The 24,468-nt window shown below is 31.9% G+C and overlaps 4 protein-coding genes and 2 pseudogenes across 11 annotated transcripts in view; 4 read left to right on the top strand and 2 right to left on the bottom strand.

The window, feature by feature from the left end:
• Positions 1-969: 969 nt before the first annotated feature.
• Positions 970-2,586, bottom strand: LOC147907719 (small ribosomal subunit protein bS1m-like; annotated as a pseudogene). Its single transcript, XR_015546866.1, has 3 exons — positions 2,087-2,586; positions 1,886-2,014; positions 970-1,772 (listed from the first exon to the last, which is right to left on the bottom strand). The product of XR_015546866.1 is annotated as a small ribosomal subunit protein bS1m-like (transcript).
• A 47-nt stretch (positions 2,587-2,633) lies between these two features.
• Positions 2,634-4,453, top strand: LOC147907718 (large ribosomal subunit protein uL14m-like; annotated as a pseudogene). Its single transcript, XR_015546867.1, has 2 exons — positions 2,634-2,683; positions 2,752-4,453. The product of XR_015546867.1 is annotated as a large ribosomal subunit protein uL14m-like (transcript).
• A 141-nt stretch (positions 4,454-4,594) lies between these two features.
• Positions 4,595-6,548, top strand: LOC105143653 (mitochondrial ribosomal protein L14). 4 transcript variants are annotated; one of them, XM_087411690.1, is made up of 3 exons: positions 4,595-4,725; positions 5,821-6,038; positions 6,123-6,548. In XM_087411690.1, exons 2-3 carry the CDS (start codon positions 5,849-5,851, stop codon positions 6,374-6,376), a joined length of 444 nt encoding a protein of 147 aa, XP_087267816.1. In that variant the 5' UTR covers positions 4,595-4,725; positions 5,821-5,848; the 3' UTR covers positions 6,377-6,548. The 4 variants fall into 4 exon arrangements, with proteins under 4 accessions (XP_087267816.1, XP_011050500.1, XP_011050438.1 ...); XM_011052198.2 differs by lacking the exon at positions 4,595-4,725 and adding an exon at positions 4,726-4,841; XM_011052136.2 differs by lacking the exon at positions 4,595-4,725 and adding an exon at positions 4,811-4,951.
• Positions 6,549-10,205: 3,657 nt separating this feature from the next.
• On the top strand, positions 10,206-15,299 carry LOC105143713 (polyamine-modulated factor 1). The gene is made up of 3 exons (XM_011052173.2): positions 10,206-10,458; positions 14,630-14,833; positions 14,917-15,299. Exons 1-3 carry the CDS (start codon positions 10,364-10,366, stop codon positions 15,182-15,184), a joined length of 567 nt encoding a protein of 188 aa, XP_011050475.1. The 5' UTR covers positions 10,206-10,363; the 3' UTR covers positions 15,185-15,299.
• Positions 15,300-15,383: 84 nt separating this feature from the next.
• LOC105143714 (uncharacterized) lies at positions 15,384-19,340 on the bottom strand. Of its 2 annotated transcripts, none has more exons than XM_087411900.1 (3): positions 17,191-19,340; positions 15,681-16,132; positions 15,384-15,610 (listed from the first exon to the last, which is right to left on the bottom strand). In XM_087411900.1, the coding sequence occupies exons 1-3, from the start codon at positions 17,240-17,242 to the stop codon at positions 15,479-15,481; spliced, it is 636 nt and encodes a 211-aa protein (XP_087268026.1). In that variant the 5' UTR covers positions 17,243-19,340; the 3' UTR covers positions 15,384-15,478. The 2 variants fall into 2 exon arrangements, with proteins under 2 accessions (XP_087268026.1, XP_011050476.1); XM_011052174.2 differs by having other exon boundaries at positions 15,681-16,093.
• Positions 19,341-19,527: 187 nt separating this feature from the next.
• Positions 19,528-24,468, top strand: part of HnRNP-K (Heterogeneous nuclear ribonucleoprotein K) — a 122,129-nt gene continuing 117,188 nt past the window's right edge. For both annotated transcript variants that reach the window (XM_087411897.1, XM_087411895.1), the window contains exon 1: positions 19,528-19,661. The gene's annotated coding sequence lies outside the window, so the exon portion shown is untranslated. The remainder of the gene's footprint in view (positions 19,662-24,468) is intronic.

Here is a 24,468-nt window from a genome sequence, read left to right as displayed (position 1 = left end):
ATATATTAAGTATGATAATATTCAGATTTATCAGGTAATTCCAACTTCGTATACTTCCACTTGTCAACGCGTCTCCGTCTCAGTAATTTTTATTTTTATTTTTTAAATAAAATGTCCGAAGCAAGTCTTAAGGATAATGTCTTTATTAGGACGTCAAATCGATGCATAAAACATTTTAAAGAGTATGGTCCGATTCATGCTAACAACGTTCATGAGCATCATTTGTCTTCGTTTAATATTTGACAAACAACAAGGCTGGAATGATTTTGGACTGCGGCCAAAGACGTCATATAGACGTCATTCTATATGATGTCATTACTTTTTTTATCTATCTGAATATATACTTTAAATAACAAAGACTTTTTTCTTTTTATTCAATTGGATTCAATTTGACTGACAAACTACATTTTCTATTCAGAATTTCGAATTGATCATTCACAAGAGGGATACGAAAAAGCTATTACTTTTAAATTGAAAGAGATAGAAATGTGCTCCATCCAATTCGTATAAATAAATAAAAATACATTCAGAACAAAGGGAAATAAGAAATGGAATATGGACATAAATAATAGACTGTGATAGGGCTGTGATTATGTATAGAGATTATGTATAGAGATTATGTATAGGTAAAAGAGAATGTATAGTAATAGTGTTTAGGTTTGTAGTTGTAAGATAAATGTGGGAGAGGAATGTAAGTATAAATGAGTAAATATTTCTGTAAACCTGTCAAGTTCCCTTCTTGGTTTGTATATGTTGAAGTATAAATAAATTCTATTTTATTCTCTACATTCAGAGCAAAAATGATTCATTTTAACGTTCGCGAATGCGTATTTCCAAAAATATGAATCTATCTCAAAATCTCTAATTTGATTAATTCTCATTTTCTTATACACATAACCACTCTTCTATATTAGCTTGATAGAAAGTATAATAAAAATATAGTGAAATATACATATTTACAGCTACAAATTGTTTATGACTTGTTTACAGTAAATGTATTTCTAAAAAATTTGAAACTTAGATTGTGAACAATGTGATACACATATATACATATATACTGTATTATTGTACATAAAACTGTTTTGAAGGAAATATATTATTTACATACATATCACACATATAGTCTATAATTTATTTAACATAGACACATTATAAAATTAACGTTATTCATTATCCAGCAAACGAGAATGGATTAAAATGAATTGAAATTTTTTTCTATCCGAATGCATATTTTAAATAGCGAATACTTTTTTTTTTAATTGAATTCAATTAGATTCAATTAGATTCAATTGGATGCAATTAGATTGAAAAATTGCATTTCCTATTTAAAATTTTGAATTGAACAGTATTCACAATGCACAGAAAAAGCTAATATTATTTTTAGATTGAAAGGCATAGAGATATACTCCATGCACAATTCATATAAACGAATAAAAATGCATTCAGGATTGAAAAGCATTCATTTTAATATTCGTGAATCAATATTTCTGAAAATCTGAATCCATTTCAATTCATTTCAATCCATTCTCGTTTGCTGAGTAAATATCTCGTATTCTCAGCTTCTTATAGTTGTCTTAATTTTTTTCTTTCTGCCATTTGCAAAGATGACGATATTAAGCCGATTAAAGTGCAATCAGCATTCAGAAAAGGACTTCCAAGGAACTTACATCCGTTCCAGCACCTAAGAACTTAGAGGAACTTTCCAAAACCTTTATCCTTAATCTTCAATATATTACTCTTATCCTCAAATCTTAGATCCTCTCACATAGTATCTAAAATAAAGAATAAAATAACAATATTTAAAACAATATTTATTGATATATTTGAGCAGCAAATTTCATTAAACAATAAAATATATTCTGGAAAAAAACAGATTCATGCATACTGTCCATTCTTGACAGGTTTCTGAAAAATGCAATGAAACTTCCAAAACCAATATATAGATTAGGTATAGATCATCACCAACCACATGATATATCTCACCAGTTAAAACTTTTCCTTTGGGATCACCCAACTGAAAGCAAAATTATGTATTTAATAAAGAGCAGTCAAACAATTGTATGCACCATGAAAAAGAGAGATTTACATCGGCAAATTTGGAGATGTAAATTAAGGAAACGAATGTTTGTGGCGTTTCTAGTTTTTTTATCATCAATGTGCGAGAATTTTTCGTAACTTTGCACAAAGCCGCTTAATTTCGCTTGAAATTCCTGAGTTGCTTCTGCATTCTCTTTTACTTGTATTCCAGGTTCCTCCTCGATATTGGGTTCCACAGACGAAAGCGAATTCTTGCTTTGTTCCTCTAAATCTTTACTCGTGCTGAAACATCTCATGGACGAGGAATTTGCTCTCACACACCGAGAAATCGTGAATGCATTAACGCTCTCTCGAGACGACGTATCTTGATATTCATGATGACAACAAAAAGCCCCGTTTTCCGTATCGTCACACATGCGTCAATAACTTTAGGTTTAATATCCTAAGCAAAGCTGAAGTTATGTAAAAATTGTGCTTTTTGTTATTTCGGAGAAGTTACCGTGATTAAATACTCCAAACTGATTTTAGACTTATAATTGTCAATGAGAAAACATGTATTCTATAACTATCATAAAAAAATATCTAAGAAAAAAGAATTTAACTTATCGTTTCTAACATCGTTTATCTTTTTTCTGCCAAGAGGAAGGTTATATTGCCATGAATATTATTGTAATATTAAATAAATTATGCAATTTTTTATATTACATATTTCAGATTACCCTAAAGGGAGATTAAAACGACAATGTTGTCGCCTTTTGCGGTGTCAAGTGTTGCAAGCAGAAATATTTCTACCTCTGTGAGTCAGATAATTAAATTGAGTAAATTGAGAGTAGTGGATATAAAAAGAGTATATTGGTTGGATTGAAACACCAACAGTCCTTAAAGTTCCCAAGTTTGATAGCAACAATCTGGTACCCGTAGACGATGGTACATCTCTAAGTAACGATACAGATGCCTATTCCACACATACTCCGAATGAAAATGAAAGAACAGACTCACAGTAAAGGAGCAGATTATGCTGAACTATTAACGATTGCATCCAGATTCGTGTAGTGTATCTATCTTGCTAACTATTGTGATATGTATTAAATATTTTAATGAAATGTTAATATTATACTTATTTAGTATTTTCCATTAAACTTGTAATATGGAAGTGTATTATTCTCTGTATATTTTATTGTATATTGATATTTTAATAAAATTACCACATTCAAATCTATTTGTTTGTTGTATATGCATTAGAGATATGTTCCACTTAATACACGTTTGCAACGTTCGTGTCATCATATCTCATCCTTGTTTAATGTTTCATGACAAGGATGGAATGATATCGTATATCCTATGTATGTGTATGCTGTGATTTTGATACGCAAGTATAACGCTCGCAAATGTAACTTTAGTTCAATTATCAGCCACATGATGTCTATCACTTTGTATTTAAGCGATTGTATTGTTTAAATTAATTGTTAAAGTTATATTATGCCTGTTAATTAATGATATTATTTATTAAAATTTTAGCAAATTGCTTAATTTTAATTCTTCGCCTTTAAATAGAATTTATTATCGAATTTGGAAATTATATTAATAATCCGAATAATCATTCAATTCCCGAAAGCACTAGTTTTCGATATGATTCCTATATAAGAATAGAATATAGATGAGCATTTCGGATCCTCGGTAGAGGATCTGGTAGTCTGATACTGGTGAAGAAAAGCGCTTCCTGTTCTTAATCTGGTAAGTTACAATAGGACAACAGTTTAATTATCAAAATCTTTATTCAATAGTTTACAGGCTCAGGTACAAAATAATAAAGACTGTGTTTCAACATAGTAAGTCTGATAGTCATATAAATGGACCAAAAAAAAAAAAAAACAGTCTGAAAAAACAGACTTCTCTTAAAAAACAGACTTGGATGATACTCTTATCGATATGTTGAAATAACGTATTGGTTAAGATATTGTTCATTGTCTACAAAAAAAAACAAAATACAATGTAAATAGTAAATAAATTAATCAATAAGATACTTACATAAAATACTTATCGAATTAATTTGGTTTACAAATCTGTATATATTGTACATGTAAACCAGCAATAACAATAGATAATTATTAATAGTATTAATTATAATATCGCTTGTATTGCGATATTCAACCAGTATTACCATTTACTGATATTCATGTGAAATTATATATTCTTAGCACTATAGCACTATATAGCACTATATGAATATGTGGCCATGTACTTAATTCTAACGAATGTACTTAATTCAATTACTATTATAGAATTACTACTTTATTAAAATTATCAGATTTATTATGTTGAAAACAGCAGTTTGTTATCAATTTACAGGAGCCATTGGACAGCAAGAGCTTGATAGACAATTATCCTTATTCAACCAGTAACATTGACTACTTTTTTGCGTTCAGCATAATTTTGCGCAACAATTTTGCTGTTCAAAAATTTTTATGACTGTCTAGTCTAAATGACCTGAAATGCACTTAACATCTCGCAATACGTTTACTTAACAGTCGCTATGGTCGCTATCATGGTGGAAAGAAGAAAGATGAGTCATTCCCATTATTCACCATGGTGGAGGAAACGGTGGAGGAAACCATGATGGAGCAGGTACCACAGTTGGTATCATCAGCTCGATTATTATCATAGTCGGTATTTGCGCAGCGATTGCAGGTAAATACGCGGAATTACCGAAAGCTTTAAAGTCTTGCGACGTCCGCGAGAGATCAGTTTTTCACTTGTTCGCCGTTTCGTTCCGATCGCAGAAGAAGGTGACGGTTTTTGTTCATGTATGTACATACATAATACTGCAATCAGCAGTGGACTCTTCTGTGCGTTCTTCTTTCGTTCTTGTTCTCGTTCTCTGCTACGCAAGAAGATAACGTACTGCACGTAAACGGTAAAAATCCGCGAGTCGCAGTGACGTACCCTCGACAATTTTTCGCGATGCGCGAATTTGTGTCTGAATATGTAATTTTGATAATTATTTAGAATACGGACTGCACCTCCGTTTTTGACGAAATTAGGCTTATTCGACGCATTTTTACTTAAAACGGAAGAATCTGTACGTAAAAATGTTAGGCTCCGCGAACTGAGATATTAAGCATTGAAGTTGATGACTATTGAGGTTAGAAAATCTGTCATAGTGACGAGATGCAGCCATGCAGCGACACGACTGGACATGTCTATGCACCGCGGTTATGCACATGTAATTGTTGCTAGAATAAGTATTTTCTACTTCAATTACACAAATTCTATTAAAAGCAAATTGTCTGCTTTATAAAAACACATTCTATACTTTACAAATACATATTATTTTCTATATAACTTTTTTTACAATAGAAAATTTGTTTTTAAAGCAGAGAATTTGTTTTTAAAACAAATAGCTAATTAAAATAAATTATCTGCTGTAAAAATAAAAAATATATAAAAATTATATAAAAAATAATTAGTTTATTTTTAAAGCAGAAAATGTGTTTTTAAAGAAGAGAATTTGTGTAATTTAAGCATAAAATTCTTATTCTGGTCTCAATTACATGTTGTGCATGACCGCAGCATGTAGACGTGTCCAGTCGTGTCGCTACATTTCGTCGCTATGACAGATTTTCTAAATAGTTGTCGACTTTAACGCTTAATATCTTGATTCATGGGACTGTTTTTCTTACAGATTCTTTCGTTTTGAGTAAAAACGCTTAATTTCATAAAAATCGGAGATGCAGTCCGTATTCTATTCTAATTATAGTAATTTTATATTATTTGATGTTTCAGATTATCCTAAAAGGAAATTATAACAATAATGTTGACGCCTTTTGCGATGTTAAATGTTGCAAGCAGAAACATTTCTACTTCAACCCCTATGAGTCAGATAATTAAATTGAGTAGACTGAGAGTAGTGGACAACAGTGAGATAGGAAGACAAGCTATGATGGAGGGTAGACCACCACGTTGCATTCATGTTTACAACAAGCTTGGAGTGGGATATATTGGTGAGACAATAAGTGAAAAACTATATCAAGGATATTATCATTTTATAGGAAATTTATCTAAATATTGCTATATGTATTATTCAGGTGATAGAATTTTAGTTGCTATAAGAGGCGAAAAGAAGAAAGGTATATTGGTTGGATTGAAACAGCAACAGGCCCCTAAAGTTCCCAAATTTGATAGCAACAATCTGGTACTCATAGACGACAACGGCACACCTCTAGGTACAAGAATACAGGTGCCTATTCCACACATACTTCGAACGAAAATGAAAGAAAAGACTCACAGCAAAGGAGCAGATTATACTAAACTAATAGCGATTGCGTCTAGATTTGTGTAGTGTATTTATCTTGTCTACTATTGTAATATATATCAAATATTCAATTAAGAAAATGTTAATATTGTAATTATTTAGTATTTTCTGTAAAACTTGTAATATGGAAACGTATCACTCATGCATCTGTGTATTTTATCGTATATTAATATTATAATAAAACTATCACAAATTCAAATTTTTTTTTATATATGCACTAGGAGTGTTTTCTATTTAACCTTTGTAACGCTAATGTATATTATCTCAGCTTTGTTTAATTTTTAATGACAAGAAGGATGTAATGATATATCTGTATACTGTGGTTTTGTTTATGTAGGTATATAGCTTGTAAGTATAACTTTAATTCAGTTATCAGCTATGGGATGTTTATCGTATTTAAAGGATTATTTAAATTAATTATTGAAGTTATATTATGTTCACGTTAAGATTTATAATATTTCTATTAAAATTTTAGCAAATTGCATAACTTTAATTCTTTGCCGTTAGAATTTATTATCAAATTTGTCTTCGCATTTCGAAATCGAATTAGTAATAAAAAAATGTAACAAATAATTCTTCAGTTCTCTCACCATTCCCGATAGCATTTTTGTTCGATACGATTCCTATATAAGAATAGAACATGGATGAGCACTTCGGATTTTCGTAGAGAATCTGGTAGTCTGATACTGGCGAAGAACGCGCTTTTTGTCCCTAATCTGATAAGTTACATGGTTTAACTATCAAAAATCTTTTCAATAGTTTGTACAAGTTTAGATACAAAATAATACAAAATTAAATTGTTTTAGCACAGTAGTCTGGTTTCGAGATGTTTTCTTGCATTGATCTCATGAAAAAAAAAGAGTTTTTTTGAAAAACATACTTGGATGATATAATCGGATCTAACAGGACAGTCTTAAAATAAGGATCTTGTATTTGTGTAGTTGGATTGTGATTGAATGTGATTAAATGATCTCAATCATGTTCGATCTCATTTAGTTTCAATGACAATTCTGCTTGATCCATCTCAAATTCCGCAATGGATAATGATTCAAATGGCTACCCATTCAGAACTCTGCAATAGTAATTATACATATATTAAATGTAACTTATTGTATTAGGGGTTTGCATTAAAAGCCGCTGTTTTTTCTTTGTATTTGAACACTTATTTCAATAACAAAATATATGAATACCTCAATCAAAGTATTTTCCCTCGGAAGCTATGACTTTTTGCCACTTTTCAGGCAGAAGTTGAATTCCACGACGAAAGAATAGTCTGTCTTTTGAGTCAATCCATTCAGCAACCCAATTTTCGACTTCGCTATAATTATGGAAGTGTGTATCTTCCAGAGCATGTTGCATCGATCGGAACAGATGATAATCGCTTGGTGCTAAGTCCGGAGAATACGCTGGGTGCGGGAGAACCTCCCATTCGAGATCTATCAGTGTTTGTTTCATGGCTATAGCAACATGCGACCGAGCGTTATCATGGAGTAAAATCACCTTTCGACGATTTGATGCAATTGATGGTCGTTTTTGCATCAAATTATCATTCAAACGTTCCAATTGTTGTTGATAACGCTCGGTGGTGATTGTTTCATTCGGTTTAAGCAGCTCATAATACACGACACCTTCCATATCCCACCAAATACAGAGCATTGCTTTGTGACCGTGGATATTTCGCTTTGGAGTCGATATTGATGGTTGGCCAGGATCAACCCATGATTCTTTGCGATTTGGGTTGTTGAAAAAGATCCATTTTTCATCGCCGGTCACGATACGCCACAAGAAACTCTTCTTGTTATGCTTTGCAAGTAAAGAAATTGAGATGTTTAAACGGTTGGCAATCGCATTTTCGGTCAATTCATGTGGCTGCCATTTTCCTTCTTTCTGAATCTTTCCCATAGCTTGTAAACGTCGAAAAATAGTTGATTTATCGACTTTCAGTTGTTGAGACAATTCTTTGAGTGTTTGAGCTGGATTTTTTTCCAATAGAGCTTGCAGTTGTTCATCTTCGAATTTTTTCGGTTGACCTGTTCGTTGTTTGTCGTGAACGTCACAATCACCACTTTTGAATCGTCGAAACCAGTCTCTACATGCTGTTTCCGATGGAGCAGATTCACCATAAATTTCCACAAGCAATCGATGGGTTTCAGCTGCACTTTTTTTCAAATCAAAATAGTGTAAAAGTACATATCGGAAAAACAACTTATCACGTTCCATTTTAATTCAGTTATAGAAAAATACATATGTAAACAAGGATGACTTCTGTTGACTGAATTTTAGTAGGAAATGTTCACATTTAAAAATGATATAAGTAGTAGATGTCTCTGACTATAGCAGTTACTGCCATCTAAACGTGAACAGCGGCTTTTAATGCAAAGTTTTTACCCTAATACATAGTTTTTGTAGGTATATATTATATCATGTTACGTATATATTATATCACGTATATATTTTTTACATATTATATGTATTAAACTTTGGAGAAGGGAAAAGAGGAGAAGAGGTGAGAACCTTCAAATTAAGGTATGAAAACTTGAAAGGTAATAAATATTGGGTAGAAGAGCATAGGAAAAAATGTATATTCTGTGGTAAGGGAAAAGATAATTTAAAGCACTATGTAGAGGAATGTTCAGGGGAGGGGAGGGGGACTAAGAGAAAGTTTTTTATTAAATTAGGAAAAGATAAGAAAGAGATTTTGAGGAAACTGTATGATGAGGAAATTTAGATGAGAAAGGGGAAGTAATAAAGAAATTATGGAACGAGAAGGAGGAAGCAAAAAGAAGAAGGGAGATGAGAAAGAAGTTAAAAGAGGACAGGGAGGAAATGTAGATAGGTAGAGTTATGATATGGAGAGAAAAGGAAAGTAAGGAAAGTAAGAAATTAAGGAATAAATACCTAAGAAACGAGAATGGATTAAACTGAATTGATTCAGATTTTCAGAAATATTGATTCACGAATATTAAAATGAATGCATTTTTATTCATTTATAGAAATTGCATGGAGCATATCTCTATGCTTTTCAATCTAAAAATAATATTAGCTTTTTCTATGCAACACACACACACACACACACACACACATTGTTGAATACTATTCAATTCAAAATTTTGAATAGAAAATGCAGTTTTTCAATTGCATCCAATTGAATCTAATTGAATCTAATTGAATCCAATTAAAAAAAAATATATTCGCTATTTATAAAAAAAAAATACGCATTTGGATAGAAAAAAATTTCAATCTATTTTAATCCACTCTCGTTTGCTGGATAAGATATATGTGATAATAATAATAGGTGGTGATAAAACTGTGATATAGAGATAACGTATGTATTGAACGAGAGTATATAATTACATTAGAAGTAGAGTACATTAGAAGTATATATATATATATATATATATATATATATATATATATATAGATATAACTGAGAAAAAAGCGGATAAAGCAAAAAGAAATAAAGTAAGTAAAGAAACGAAGTTAGAGGGTTTAACCAGAAAAGTAAGAAAGTAAAGGGATAAGCATAAAAAATTTATAATAATATATGTGCGATAGCATGCAGACGAGGAAATGAAAGTGTGAATGAGTTAAGTATTTATGTAAACCAAGTCCTCTTCTTGGTTGTATATGCTGAAGTATAATAAATTCTATTCTATTCATATGTATTATACATCCTCCGCAATGTATCATGTATTTACGTCTTAATTTTTTAAATATTAATTATAATAAATAGAAACTGTTTCGGTTGTTCCGAAGATAAATAACAAGAATTTTATCTTATTTGCTCACAGTCGATAATGTCAGTGTTCTTCAATTACCATCAGGATCTCAACGACGCGTCGACGCAGTTACCGAGCAATTCAAATCTTGTCAAGACGCGAGGACGTTGGCGACGGTTTGGATGGGCGAGGATTGCGAGAAGTGTTAACTGTTATTATGAGGCGTCGTTGATCATCGTTGACGCCGCGTGCTGTAGCTCGCCTTTCCTACGCGAACAAGAGGAATCGCCGAGGAATGGGAGAGGACGAGGAAGCGGATTGTCCGAACAACGCGCGGCTGTTCCGAATCGCCGTCTCCAATAGCCTAAAAAACATAGCCGAGTCTGTTAGGTGAGTGACGTTGGTCAGGTTGGTCGTGCAGTCAACAGGATGCGCGCATTTTCTCGGTTTCGCGCGCAACTTCGTGCGCTTAACTTAACCTCTTTCTGTTGGCATTCCCGCGTTTTTTCTTCCCGCTAGAAACCGATAAGCTGGAGCGAGGAGAAGTTACGTTCTCGCAACTTCTGGTAATCTCGCTAGAAGCCCTTTGTTTCTTTAATGCTCGTTTGTATCGAATTGATTTTAATCTCATTGTTCAATCTATAAGTTTTCATCTTTCCACAAATTCTAAGAACTAGAGAAAGGTGAAAAATTAGTTGAACCGAGATTAAAATTAAATTACATTGGTAGAAAATGGACAGAAAAAGCTTTCTTATGAGATCTTTTTCTCGACTTGTTTTCTCTTGTTATCGGTCTCTTTTTTTTCGGCTGTGAAAAAACCTCGTCTCTAATTTTAATGTCTGACTATGCGTTAAAATCGCGATTCATACGCCCACGCAATAACAGTACCGAAAGTATGTCAAGTGCGTCACGTGATCGCGAAGAGAATATCTTGGATCCAAACATCTCCGTTTACAGTTTTTCGGATTTTAGATTGCTTCTAATATTCTAATATTTTCTTTTTTTTTAGCAAGAAAAATGCAAGCATGTTAATTAAGAAAGAAATAATTTCAAATTCTGTAATTTTAATCTTATTTCAGTGTAAATCAAAAAATGCAGAAATAATATCTCGATCTTTTTTTCTATAAAATTTCTCTATGCACGATGTTCGAATTAATATATACGTGAGAGAAATTTTATAATTTTAGGTGTTCATTTTAAGAATATTCTAGGCCCTTTTTTCATTCAACTTCTTATATGGTTCATCTATCTTTTCTTTCTTCGTTGGAGAAAAATAAGAAAATGTAAGATCAGCTAAAAAAATAGATTACCTGTATAATTAAAAGCATACTGGGAGGTGTAAAAATTATTTTTATACAAATCGGTAATATATTTAAAATCTGAAATTATGTTTTAGATAAATAAATAGAAAGACCATCGCGATTCATAATTCATAAGACACTGTTCTCTATGTGTAGTCTAGCGGTCCGCTGTTTGCGAGAAGGTGATTCGTGATTTATTGATGTAGCGAGGCAAAGAGAGAGAGAGAGAGAGAGAGAGAAAGAGAGAGTCAAGATGGAAAGATCAAGATAATGTGTATGTACTGGTGGAAGGGATCGGCATCGTCAATGACCTAAACGCCACTCGGTGTTACTTGATGTCATTGGCCTCCGCGATTCGCATGTTAATTCCCGACTCGCCGTGGCCGTTCACATGGCCATCGTATGTTCACGTTCAAATTCGAGTCGCGATCATCGTCGAAGTTCTCGATCTTTGCTGAAACGGCGATCTCTTTCGGCATCGCTTCCAGGAAGGTCTTCTTCGCATGGCTCCATCAGTTGACCTTCGAGGAATTCCACGAAGCGTTCGAGGAAACAAAGGCCTCCATGGTGACCGGCGTGGAGGCGGTGGTCATTCGTGTGCTGCGTGTCGCGGGAATCGTGCACGCACGCACGAGTGCGTGCTTCATACTCTCTCCCGTAGCAGAGCCAGTTGATTCTTTCATCACTCAAACGCCGCAGATCGTATATTCGTCTTCGGTATACATATACAGTCGTTATTTCTAAAAGTTTCAATGCTACAGAATTGTTGAGAAAGATTTCTTGTTTATGAAATTTAATATAGAAATTTCCTAGGTCATAAATTAAAACGCGCTATATTACGGTGTACAATGTGGTAATATTTTATTCAAATATTCTATAAGTTTCACGTGGAGCTCCTAGATTTGAATAAATACGTAATATAGCTCGTTTTAATTTGTGACCTGGATGGTTTCTATATTTAATTGTGTGTAGGTTATACGAGCGTTAAAAGTGATTAATTATTAATTTTACTTTGTGATATCTATGAAATTTAATCTCATATGTTGGTTATCGATTCGATTGTATGTGCGTGATTTAAAGATCAATGTGAATGCGTCAGTAAATTTGGATGGACGAATGGATTTTCACCGTTAGATATCTGAGAAATAATAATCCAATCTTGAATTATAGAATATTTTATTATTTTTAATTCTTCATATGTGTTAAAAATGTCAAAATCATTCCATTTCTGGTATTGTTTAGTTTCCAGATAAATAACATCCATATTAACATATACACTTATGTTACATAATAAATTACATTTTCATTTAAGATTATGTAATAAATTAAATTGTAGTCAAATTTAAGGAGGTTCTTGCTCTATTTTCTAGTTAATAAATAGTTTATTTATAATATGTAAAACGGTGGAATAAAATAATATTAAAACAGTGGAATAAAACGATTACTAACAATATCAAGTATTTCAATTTAAAAGAGAATAAGGTTATATCTTCAACTTATAAAATTCTATAAATTTAGAATTAAAATGATCTTCAAAATGGTATGGTAAAAGTCAATGAAATTTTTTTTACATATTGATATTAATTTTTGTATTGCATGTATATTGTAGATTTGTTTATATTTCATCTAACACGAGAACCTTCTTAATAAATTTTTTGATTTAAGTTATTTTAGTTAAATTAACGATATATTGAATAGGAATAGTGACGAGACCTACAAAAATGATTAAATAACTCAAATTGGGTATAATTTGACATTATGGATTTAACAGTGCTCCTGGATTATCGGAAACGAAAGCGTGCTTAGTTAGGTCTGGACTATTGCAAATATGTAGCATTGATTTCAAATTGCACCAGTCCCGGCCTGATTGAGAACGCGAGAAACAACGTAGCTGCTCTCACTTACTATACACTATATGAAGATCCTGGGTAAGTCTAATAACGTGACGTTTTATGTAAATAGCACGGTACACGGAATGTTACGCGAGTTTCGAAATAAACATAATATCCTCTGGCCTATTTTTAAAATGTCAGAAGCTGAGTAAGGAGATCGGATCGCACTATTGTATGCTTATTATAACACGGCAAAAAGTTGATTAGAACTGTTCAAAATTCCATCCCCTGTAATTGAAGATGCCGTTGCTCTTTGTTCTGGTCTTAGGATAAAGAAAAAAAGATTCGACCCAGTGATAGCCATCATGTACAGCCGGTTATAGAAAGGTTGCAACACTTTTCTTTCGATGAGTTTTGGAATGCAGCTTGCTCGCCGAATGTTCAAGCAAAATAAGTCACGACAAAATGACATTAAAATGAACCAGAAATGATTGAAAAATGACTTTTAATGATCATTTTAGAGTCATTTTGATACCATTTTTGATATCATAATAACTTGTGCTTCGGTGATTGGTTCTTATCTTATGGATCTAACTTTACGTTCAACCGTTCTACGATTACAAGGCTGAGTTCTGAAATCCATAAAAAGTATTGAAATCTTTCTGTGACCGGCTGTACTAACTATGCATCATATACGGGGGAACGCGCATCCGGTCGTGCATTGGAAAGTCGTCGGAGTAAAAGCACGTGTCTTTCTCACACCATATATCGCAAGTGTAAGCCATGCGTACGTCGTCCAGGTCGATAAGGCGCCTTTTCTGCGAAACAAGATACAGCGAATAATTCGAATTGCCATGCAGCAGAGTGCGCAGTATTATATTTCCGGATGTCGTTAATCTTAGATAAGGTCGTGTTTATTTCGAAATATGATAACTATTATTATACGTTTATACGAGCTACTGATTTGATACAGAGATGCAATATTCATTCGCACTTTCTATTTGCAGTTTGAGTCACTTTGATATAAGCAAAATTTCACTCTCAACTTTTCTGAAATAAAGAGAAAAGTAGAGTCCAGTTTCTTTATTGCTAAGTTACACTTTTTTCAATAAATTGTCCTTTTGTCTTATTTTTGCTGAATTTTTATCGAATAAATATTTTAACATTTGAGTTAAAAATTATTTGATGTAATATAATGTAATATAGATGTTGAAAAATAATCCTACATTTTTTCATATTTTTTGTGAACCTAAAACTAAGCATAAAAAATTAGAACTGAAAAAAAAGATCCAGGTTACAGTCGGAGGGTTAATAATAAATTAATAGGATTGACAATAAAAGAATTAATTAAAGATTAATTACGAGTTATTAATAATAAAAGGATAATAAAAGGATTAATAAATCGTTTTGTTATATTTTTTGTTTCAGTGAAAATGAGTTTCTCGAGACACTCACGATTCTCAAGTCGAACCCCAACATCGCTCAAAAGTTGCACAAGGCTATGATAAAGGAGCTATACAGCAGCATGAACAATGATCTTGAGGATGTATTAAAGGAAGGCAGTTTGCAGGAAAGCTTCACTAAAATAGCCAAATTGTCCGAGGAGAATACGTCCACTAACGAACATGCATGGTAGGTGATGAGTTCGTTAGAAAATCGTTTCGTGATTGCAGCTCAATGTAATCTCTTATTTGAGAATCATCGTCTGACTGTAGGCGTCCACCGGGAGATGTAACCTCGCATTTGAGATCGTTGGACGCGCACATGATCAAAGAGGCGACCAAGGAATTAGAGGAACAGGTGAACGAGATGGAAAGGGAGAACGAAACTTTAATGAGGACAATCGCGGAGAGTAGATTGAGAATACGTGCCACGAACGACAATGTGATGAGAATTCTGAATTGTGCGCCAGACGTACTGCAACGATTAGAGAAAACGTGTGAACAGCTGACGACTTGTCTTAAAACGATTGAAAATGAGTAGCTCTATGATGGATCTTGGAAGCTCGCTGTATATAACATGTATATAATGTATTTTTATTAAGGATAATAGGTTCTATTAAAAATATTTCTCTATCAAATAAAATAATAGCGAAAAATATATTTATTAATTAGAATATATATATATTATTTATATATTTATATATATATATATATATATCAAATTTATGTTTACATATTTATAGTATTTTCAATATTTTTTTGTATCTAATGTACAAATAGTTTATATTCATAGAAAAACTTTATTATTAACAACTTATTATTAATAGTCATATTGTTAATAGCTATCGCATTCATTTATTTCCTGGTTTTTCAAAATAATATCTATCTGTTTCTTTATATCTGGCGAAATGGATACGGCGTTCTCGGAAATCTCCTTCAATTTTTGAATATTTATCATGTTTTTTTTCTACAAAATGAAAGTTTTTTTATAACAATTGCAAATACGTTTTAAATGGGCAAATATTGAAATTAACTACTTCTTGTTCTGCGATCATGGCATTTACACGGGCGAGCTTCTTTGTATTGTCATCTGCTTTTCTTCTCAATTGTACCAATTCTTCCAGCAGGTGCTTCTTCTGCGTCGTCAATTCGTTTATCTTTATATGAATCGTTTCATTTGGATCTTTGTAACCTGATTTTTCTATGCACGCCTTGTAGTTGAGATGTATGTTCTTGAAACGTTCACAAAGATCTTCCTCCTCCAATCTCACATTATCTAACACGAACCGCGCTTTTCGCTGCAACTGCCTGACGTCGCAAATTTCCGTTTCTATATTCTCGTACTTGTTGCGGTAGATTTGCAACATTGGCTTACAACAATTGATTTCTCTCTCAATCTGACGGAGTTCATTCTTGAGATCGTCATTCATTACTTCGATTTCGCTAGACACTGCATACAAATCACATCTCTGATCGATTATGTCTATTTCTGTCAATATAGATTAATTTTAATCTCGATTTGACTTAATTTTTATCTTTTTCTAATTCTAAAAAATAAAAATTGGAAAAAGATAAAGAGTAAATTAAATCAAGATTAAAGTTAATCTATATCATGTTGGTAGATGCATTTTTCTATCAAAAGATACATCTTTAAATAATTAAAGGATTATTCGTACTAGATTAATGCATATTAAAAAAGTTGTTTTATATAACGTATCTAACGTAAATGCAAATATAATTATATAATCAACCTTTGACAAAGAAATATATTTTTTTACAGATTAATTGTTATTTATTATCGTAAGTCTTCTTTTATATTTAGAAATATTATATGTACATTTTGTTGAATAACGTAACAATATCATTAATAAAAAGTAAAAGAACATAAGACTATTCAGGCTATAATTACAGAAACTATTAAACTATTTATAATACATTGATTAGATTAATTTTCAGATTTAGACGTTAATGTAATATAAGCACGTGACTTTAATTATAAAATAATTTTTTTATTCTAAATAGTTTTTAACGATTTTATAAATTTCCGCGTCCGACCCTTTTTCTTTTTATTATTGATTTTGAAGGAATCTTATAAATACATTATTATTATTATTATTATTATTATTATATGAGATCGCGGATTTAATTATTTAAAATACTTATATGTTTTTATATTTTTATCTTTCCTATTACTTCATGTAGCAGCTTTTAATATGCACTAATCTTCGGGAAACGAACTCGCTGTAACTTTAATCTCGGTTTACTTTTATTCATTTTTTTTAGTTTTAAAAATTAGAATTAAAATCTTAAAAGAATCATTATTTTTTATTTCTAGAAAAAAATGAAGGTATAAGATGAACCAAGATTAAAGTTAATCGATATTGGTGAGGAAACAACATTAAGCATTTAAACTTAAAATTTTACAAAATGAAAAATAATTAAGTGTGGATAGAATGATAAAACTTTATCATTTTTTAAAATTTCATAAAATTTAAAATGCCAAAGCATTTTATTTTATATGAAAAAATAGACTGTTAAAACAATTACCAGCGTATCGATCAACAAATTCTCCGAAATTTTGAACAAAATCATTATCCATCTCGATGTTAATTGTTATAATTGTTCAACGGATTCAAAGTTATCCGACAATATGATGACGTTCTTAATGAAAAGGTCGGTCTTGCGGAAGATTGTATAGCTCACAATTATTTTCACCGTGCACTAACGCCCTCCTAGAAACATTGCGGTAAAGTAGAAAGCGGAGAGCTAGCTGTTGCTAAATGGATGGTAACAAGAGAGACACGAGAGAGGTTGCAATTACCATGCTGGAGATCGAGTCTGTATTTTGAAACGAAGTGAAAATTACAAAAGTGAACAAATTTATTGGATGTTGATTAATGTAATTATAAATATGTAGTAAATTCGTTCACTTTTGTGAGTCACAATTTTCACCTTAAATTTTAGGATATAGAATCAATAATTGATATTTTAACATTGTTTTCGATAAAAAATGATGTCAGGCATCGATTATTATATATACAGCTCATTATACATTATAGCTCATTTCGATTATCGATATATTGATGTTACAAATAATTGCACTTTTTTCAAATTGATTGCACTTGATTTAGACTCACGTTAAAAATATAAGGAAGAACAAGAACTAGTACAGAGTATAAGAGTACAGTGCAGTTAAGGGTGCGCAAAAAAAAACAATGTTATTTTTTCCTGGATTAAAGAAGTAAAAGTTTATTTGTTTTTACTCTTAGTAATTTTGGTTTTTTCTTATTTTTACGTAAATAATTACGTAAAAATTCTATATGTATTCTATAAATTGCATGTGAATGTTTTTGACCTTTGCTTCAATCCACAGTTTTAAATCATTATCGCGTTGAAGTTAGCTGCTTCTCTCGACGAATGCTTGCGATTCTCGAACTTGAATCCAGGACGCATTGCGGCGAATTGCGGGGTCGAGTTCGTGTTGCTCTGTATTTCTCGTCATTTCTCACGATTGTTTGCCATTTGAAAGGAAACGTTTCGCGCACGAAAACAAGGTTTTTATGAGGGTTTCGTGAAATGTCGGTGATTCGTCGAGATTCGTTGGAAATCAACAATCGCTGCGATATCGGCGATCTCTCAGTAGGCCTAGAAGAGTCCATTGGAATCGTCCTTCGTACTTATTTTTTGAGGCGCAGCGAGGCGAAGGAAGTAACGAATATTTGATTATCACCAGGTACATGCAAATAATAATCGTTTTATAAATTAACTGGATCAATTAATTGCGATATCTTATGATGAATTATCTTCGATAATTTATCGTTTGTTCATTTTTGATATTCCAAATCAATTTTATTACGACATTCCTGATTTTATTTTATTGAATAGTGACCGTTGATTCTAATTGCGCTTTTTACATTTATTTTTCTTATTTCCCTTGTAAGCATTAAACCTCTATCTTATATGTTAAATCCAAGAAGCTGATCTAATAAAAGAGGAACTAGGGTTGAATATCGTATCACACAATTTGATGAAAATTACAAAAATGAGCGAGTTTATTTTACTAAAATATTTATAATTTTATTACACCTCATGAATTTGCTTATTCTATAATTTTTATCAGGTTGTATGATATTATACACAATCCGGAGGATAAATCATTATCATATATTTTTTTTCTTGGACAGAAACGTGAAAAGTAAAAATTTTTGTATGCACGCTGAAAACAAATTTTCTGAATATAAATAATTTATTTCTTGAATAATTCCAAATAAACATTTCTTTACTGCAAGTAAATATTTATTAAATTGTAAACTTATATTATTTGTTATAAGTAATACTTGCAGTAAAGAAATGTTTACTTGAAACTGAAGAAACGAATTACTTAGATTTATAAAACCTTTTTTAGTGTACGTGTATATGTACATACATACATACAGAGCTATGTACATTTGAAATATTTTTATTTAAAACATGTCTGTTTCAAAAGATTGAAAGTTTTTAATTGTAATTCAAATAATACAATTAATTGTTAACCTTAGTATTTTTAAAATACAAGATAGAACCTACAATTGTCTTACAAATACAGTTTTTTCAAATAAAAATATTTCAAATATCCGCCCAGTAGTTCTGTATACATATAAAAATTTTTACTTTTTATACGTTTATAGTAGGGAAAATGTTACATGATTGATTTCCTGATCGAACTACTCCGCGATTAGCATATTGCCAAAAACGGCGGCAGATTCAAATGCGGCCTCGCAACATGGCGGCCGGCGCTCGGATCGTTTCCCGCGTAAAACAGCGCCGCCCCGCGATTGGCCGCGCTCCACCAATGGCTCGACGTCGCGCGCTCTGCGCCGCGAGATGGCGGCAGGGTACGATCACAGTGATCACAACGCACCCGCGATTCGCCATTGCGACGTGATTGCCTACTACCGAAGTTTCATATCGTGTTCGTGCGTGAGAATTCGTTCCGGTGTGTCCCACGTCGGACTTCCTTGGCTGCGGCCTACGCAACTGTAAGTAAGTTGAGAATCGCCTTCTGTCGCCCGAACGCGCTCGAATTCGCCGGTCGAGAAGCGGAATCGCGCGCGCCGTAGACCGAGACGTCACGCACCGCAGAGGCGCGTCGTCGCGGAGAGATACGTTTTTTCTTTTCTTCGCGGAGAGTTAATCCCGTATTTCCGGTCGCCGTCGTCATCATCATCATCATCATCGTCGTCGTCGTTGTCGTTGTCGTCGGTGGTCGACGTGTCGGTTCCTACCTCGCGTCCCTCCATAGCGCCACGCTCGCTCGTGGCCGTCACCGATCGCGAATCATCGACGAGCGGCGACGTCTCGATTCTCGCATTCCTTCTTAACGCGTAACATTCCAGCGCGTTCGTACGCCGTGGCATCGACAGCGGTACGTGGTCGCTTTTGGAGGTTATACGTCGCGACAATGCGACGCGACGCGACGCGGCGCGACGGGGTGCGATGCCGCGTCAGCCGCGTGAGCGATGGTTGCACGCGACCGCGGAAGTTCCGAGTCGATACTTCGGGATCTTTTACGCTTTCCTCGAGTTTACTCTTTGCTCGAAACTTTGATGGTACTCCGGAGCCTTATTCTCGAAAAATGCATTAGGACTGCATTCCAAAATGTCCTCTCCAAGGAAAACTTTAATATAGTATACGTTACGTGTACTGTACATTTCGAGTAAAATTTTCCTCGGAGAGGACGCTTTGGAATGTAGTCGTGGCTTTACAGAAATACTAGACATCTGTGGCTACGTTCAGCAGAAAAAGCAGCTTTGCAAATGTCGTGAAAATAAATTCTTTAACACGATTGATTTTGTGTTTAGTTCTTCACTGGATCTAAATGTATAAATCAATTATGTTAAAGAATTTTACAATAGTTGCAAAGCTGGCTTTCTCCGTTGAACACAGCTAAGTATAAATCAATTGTATTCGCCCCTTTAGACTCTGCAAACATTGTAATGTACGTCACACATTTGAAGATATCCATTAAAATTATTTAATTCTATCGATATTATCTAAGATCTGATGCACATAATAATGTATATGTTGTAAAAATAATCAAAATTTTGTAAAAATTAATTGTGAATTATTGATTGAAAATCAATATGAATTATTTATTAAAGTGCGCATGAATTGAATTAAAAGAAAATATTTTTAACATGGTTCCAATAAAATCAGGTTAAAAGGTTAAAGAAAATCTTATAATAGTTGCAAAGCTGCTTTTTCTACTGAATGCAGCCAATAATGTACATAACGTCATATACTATATTTTCGTTCATTTTGATGCGTGATATTTTTTAAAAATATATCTCTTGAGGTCATATTTTTAAAAAATAATGCGTATAAAAATATACGAAAATACTATAATATACTATAATATACGTTACAGTAGTAAAGCTGCCAAAAATTTCCGATTAATGAGTAATTTTAATATATTTTAATATATTTTAATATATTGTAATTTAAATATTATCTTATAAAGAATCTTTATAAATAAATATCTAATACACAAATATTTAATATATTTAAAATATCATGCTTTTGAGTTGAACAAGAATTTTTTTAACTTATAGTATAAATTAAAAATTAGATTGACAAATGTATCGTAGAATTGTTAGCCGAAACTTTTGGGAGCCACTGTATATTATAGATTTTTCTAGTATTTTTGTATGCGAGATTTTTCAAGAACAAGGTTATTGATACTCTCTGAGGCGCAGCGCGACATTGTTGAACGTTTACGCTTTACGTTGAACGTTTAAAAAACCGAGTAAATAAATAAAATACTTGGTTGACTATTTCACGGTCGAATATAGAATTCTAGATTCTCGCTTCGCAATATATATATATTTCCTTTTGAAGACGAATGGTTCGTACTGCTAAACTTTAACGTATCGTATGGCAGGGAGTGGTAAGCTATAATCTCTGTCACGGTAACGCATTGTTTATTCGCAACAAGGAGAGCTCGGTATCTACGGTGGCGTTATCTCGCGCGATAAGCGCTCCGAATGACGCGCGCGACTAACTATGCACGGAGAATTCGAGAGAGAATATATTTTCTCGATCCGCAATTGGAAATTTATCAATTTTTTTTAATTGTAACAGTGCTCCTCTCTCGAATATAATTTCTCGATATTCTATAACAGTTTGACCATGAGCGATTTTGTCACAATCCTACGAAAGAGCACAGAAAAAAATAATGTTGTTATAAACGCAAAAAGCTTACAAAATTTAATTGTCCAATTTGTTTGCTATTCATAGTAAAGAAATTTGCACATTTGACAAATATAATATTTTGTATTTGTTGCAAATAATTTCTGTAGCGAGTACAAAAAAGATAAGTATTTGTTACACTCGGAAATAATTTTACACTCTCTGTATTTGTAGATAGAATTTGTAATTTTTTTACAAATTTTATATATTCGTAAATAGAATTTGCTATCACATAACATAGGATTAGCGTTTATAACAAAGTTTTTTTCTTTCTGTGAGAAAGATATAATCTTCATACCTAGGATATCCCAGAATGATCGCCAAATATTTCGTCTCTTGCAGTTTTTCTGTAAACTTGATAGTATTTGAGTAAAAAATGATTGAAAATTAATATTCGGTGATTTTTAATAACTGATGTCTAATTAACTATTGTGAAAATTGTAAAATAATAAGAGGACTTTTCGATTTAGTTTAGTACGTTTTATCTGCGCACGGAATATTTGACAATCATTCTGGTCTACTTTGTATATGAAAATTGTATACCTTTCTCACAGAAAGAAAAAAATTTGCTAAAAAAGTATTTGCCTGTGTAACAGCAAATTCTAGACAATAAACTCGGTTTAGTCCACTCTACCTGCGCAAATATTTGGCGTCATTCTGAGACACTTTGTATATGTACATGCACATCATGTATATGCATTGAAAAATCTATTTAGTTAGATCAATTAACCTTTTATTTGGTGAACAAATTCTTGGTTAATACACTAAAATAATGTAATTAAAGCAAAGTATTTGTTTATTTTAGTATTCTACTTATTTCTGATAAAAATTAACATCTGATAAATTTGTTTATTAGAAATAGGTAAAATGTTACAAAAAAAAAATAATCAAATGTTTTGCTTCAATTTTTATCATTTTATTGCATTAACCAAAGATTTATTTTTTTTATCCAAACAAGTTAATTGACTTAATTAAATGGGTTTTTCAGTGATATATACAAGGTATCTCAAAATAATCGCCAAATATTTTATGGGCAAATAGAGCAGACTAAACTGAGTCGAAAAGTCCTCTATTATTTTGCAATTTTCGCAATAGTTAACAAGATATTAATTACTAAAAATTGTCTTCAATAATTTTTTACTCAAGTACTATCAACTTTACAGAAAAATGGCAAGAGACAAAAATTATTTATTTTCTTATCATAGAACTCTAAGAATTTTTTCAGAATTTTTTATCAACTTTTTAGTACTGCATTTTCTTATTTTTACTAACATGAGAAAATACGGTATTAAAAAAATTCTGAAAGTTCTACTTGAGAAGAAAATAAACAATTGCGAAAATTGCAAAATGAGAGTAGAGGACTTTTCCATTTTAGGACAATCAGTTTAGTCCGCTCTACCTGCCCAATATATAATAATGAAATATTTGGCGATTATTTTGGGACATCCTATATATAAAATTTCATTTCAACTTATATTATCTTACTTTATAATTTTACTTAAGATTACAGAATGAGACAGTATAAATTAAAATGAGTATTATGAGTATTATGTACAGGGAGAAATTATACATGTATAGTGTGTGTGTGTGTATATATATATATATATATACATACATCTTTCTTTTTTGTAGGTTTTGACAAAATCATTCGCGGCCAGACGATATAAGGTTTCTATTCGAGATGAAATAGAAGTAGAATTGATAAGAAATAGCGCGATGCGACACAGATGTATTTTTTAATGAAATAAGTTGATGGAGAAATTTTCTGTCGACAAATCCACATGTGATTTGTCTTCGTCCGAGGATTAACATTTGTCTCTCCCTAATTTTACTAGTCGACGCGAACAAACGTAACGAATCATTAGGTGATTCAGTGCCAATTTTAAGGTATCTCAAAAGTTTCCTCGCTTAGGCTGAAATATGCTATTTTTGGTACAATCAAACAGGACGTGCGTGTTCCGACAATAAGTTTATATCAAACGCATTTTTATGAGCGCAATACCCATTATCGACGATTCCATAACACAAATACGAGGAAAAAAAAATGTATAACAATATTCACCGACAGCGATTTAATTATATCTAATAATCAATCTATCAATCTAATAAGCTCGTTAATTAAATGACAATATTAATTAAACAAATACGCTTTCTTGTTTTAATAAAATATTATCTGTTTCAATATCTGTCATTGAATTAATAACATTATTTTTAATTAGGTCACTCTTGGTTAATACTGTTGACCTTTAAAGTGTCTATTTCTAAAATCTTATTCTTGAGTATTTGTTAAGCTGACAAGAAATTTTAATAAATATTTGTTTAAACAGTATTAATTAAACATTTACCTACAGTAAATAAATATATTTATTGAATTGAAAAATGATAAATCAAATTAATATTTCTTGTATTAATAAATATGTTTGCATTTAATAAATATTTAGTTGATCCAATATATACAAATATTAAAATTTAGTACATCTTTTTTCAGTGTATAATTCATTATTCATTGTATTTCTTGCTTCAAAATACTAGCTTTCACGTCTTATAAAGATTACACCATGTTTTTGTTTTAATAAAATATTTATTTTGTTAATATTG

This window comes from Acromyrmex echinatior, chromosome 12 (assembly GCF_024713525.1).
Source record: "Acromyrmex echinatior isolate Ae372 chromosome 12, ASM2471352v2, whole genome shotgun sequence".
In the NCBI taxonomy this organism is placed as follows: Eukaryota; Metazoa; Arthropoda; class Insecta; order Hymenoptera; family Formicidae; genus Acromyrmex; species Acromyrmex echinatior.
Note: the sequence above shows the minus strand (reverse complement) of the source record. Positions and strands in the feature narration are given on the sequence as shown.

Coding starts and splice junctions, on each gene's coding strand:
- LOC105143653 (XM_087411690.1), top strand. CDS start 5,849: ATGTTGACGCCTTTTGCGATGTTAAATGTTGCAAGCAGAAACATTTCT. Junction 6,039..6,122: donor GCTTGGAGTGGGATATATTG/GTGAGACAATAA, acceptor TGTATTATTCAG/GTGATAGAATTTTAGTTGCT.
- LOC105143713 (XM_011052173.2), top strand. CDS start 10,364: ATGGGAGAGGACGAGGAAGCGGATTGTCCGAACAACGCGCGGCTGTTC. Junction 10,459..14,629: donor AACATAGCCGAGTCTGTTAG/GTGAGTGACGTT, acceptor TTTTTGTTTCAG/TGAAAATGAGTTTCTCGAGA. Junction 14,834..14,916: donor TCCACTAACGAACATGCATG/GTAGGTGATGAG, acceptor GTCTGACTGTAG/GCGTCCACCGGGAGATGTAA.
- LOC105143714 (XM_087411900.1), bottom strand. CDS start 17,242: ATGGATAATGATTTTGTTCAAAATTTCGGAGAATTTGTTGATCGATAC. Junction 16,133..17,190: donor ATTTGTTGATCGATACGCTG/GTAATTGTTTTA, acceptor CTATATTGACAG/AAATAGACATAATCGATCAG. Junction 15,611..15,680: donor CCATGATCGCAGAACAAGAA/GTAGTTAATTTC, acceptor TTCATTTTGTAG/AAAAAAAACATGATAAATAT.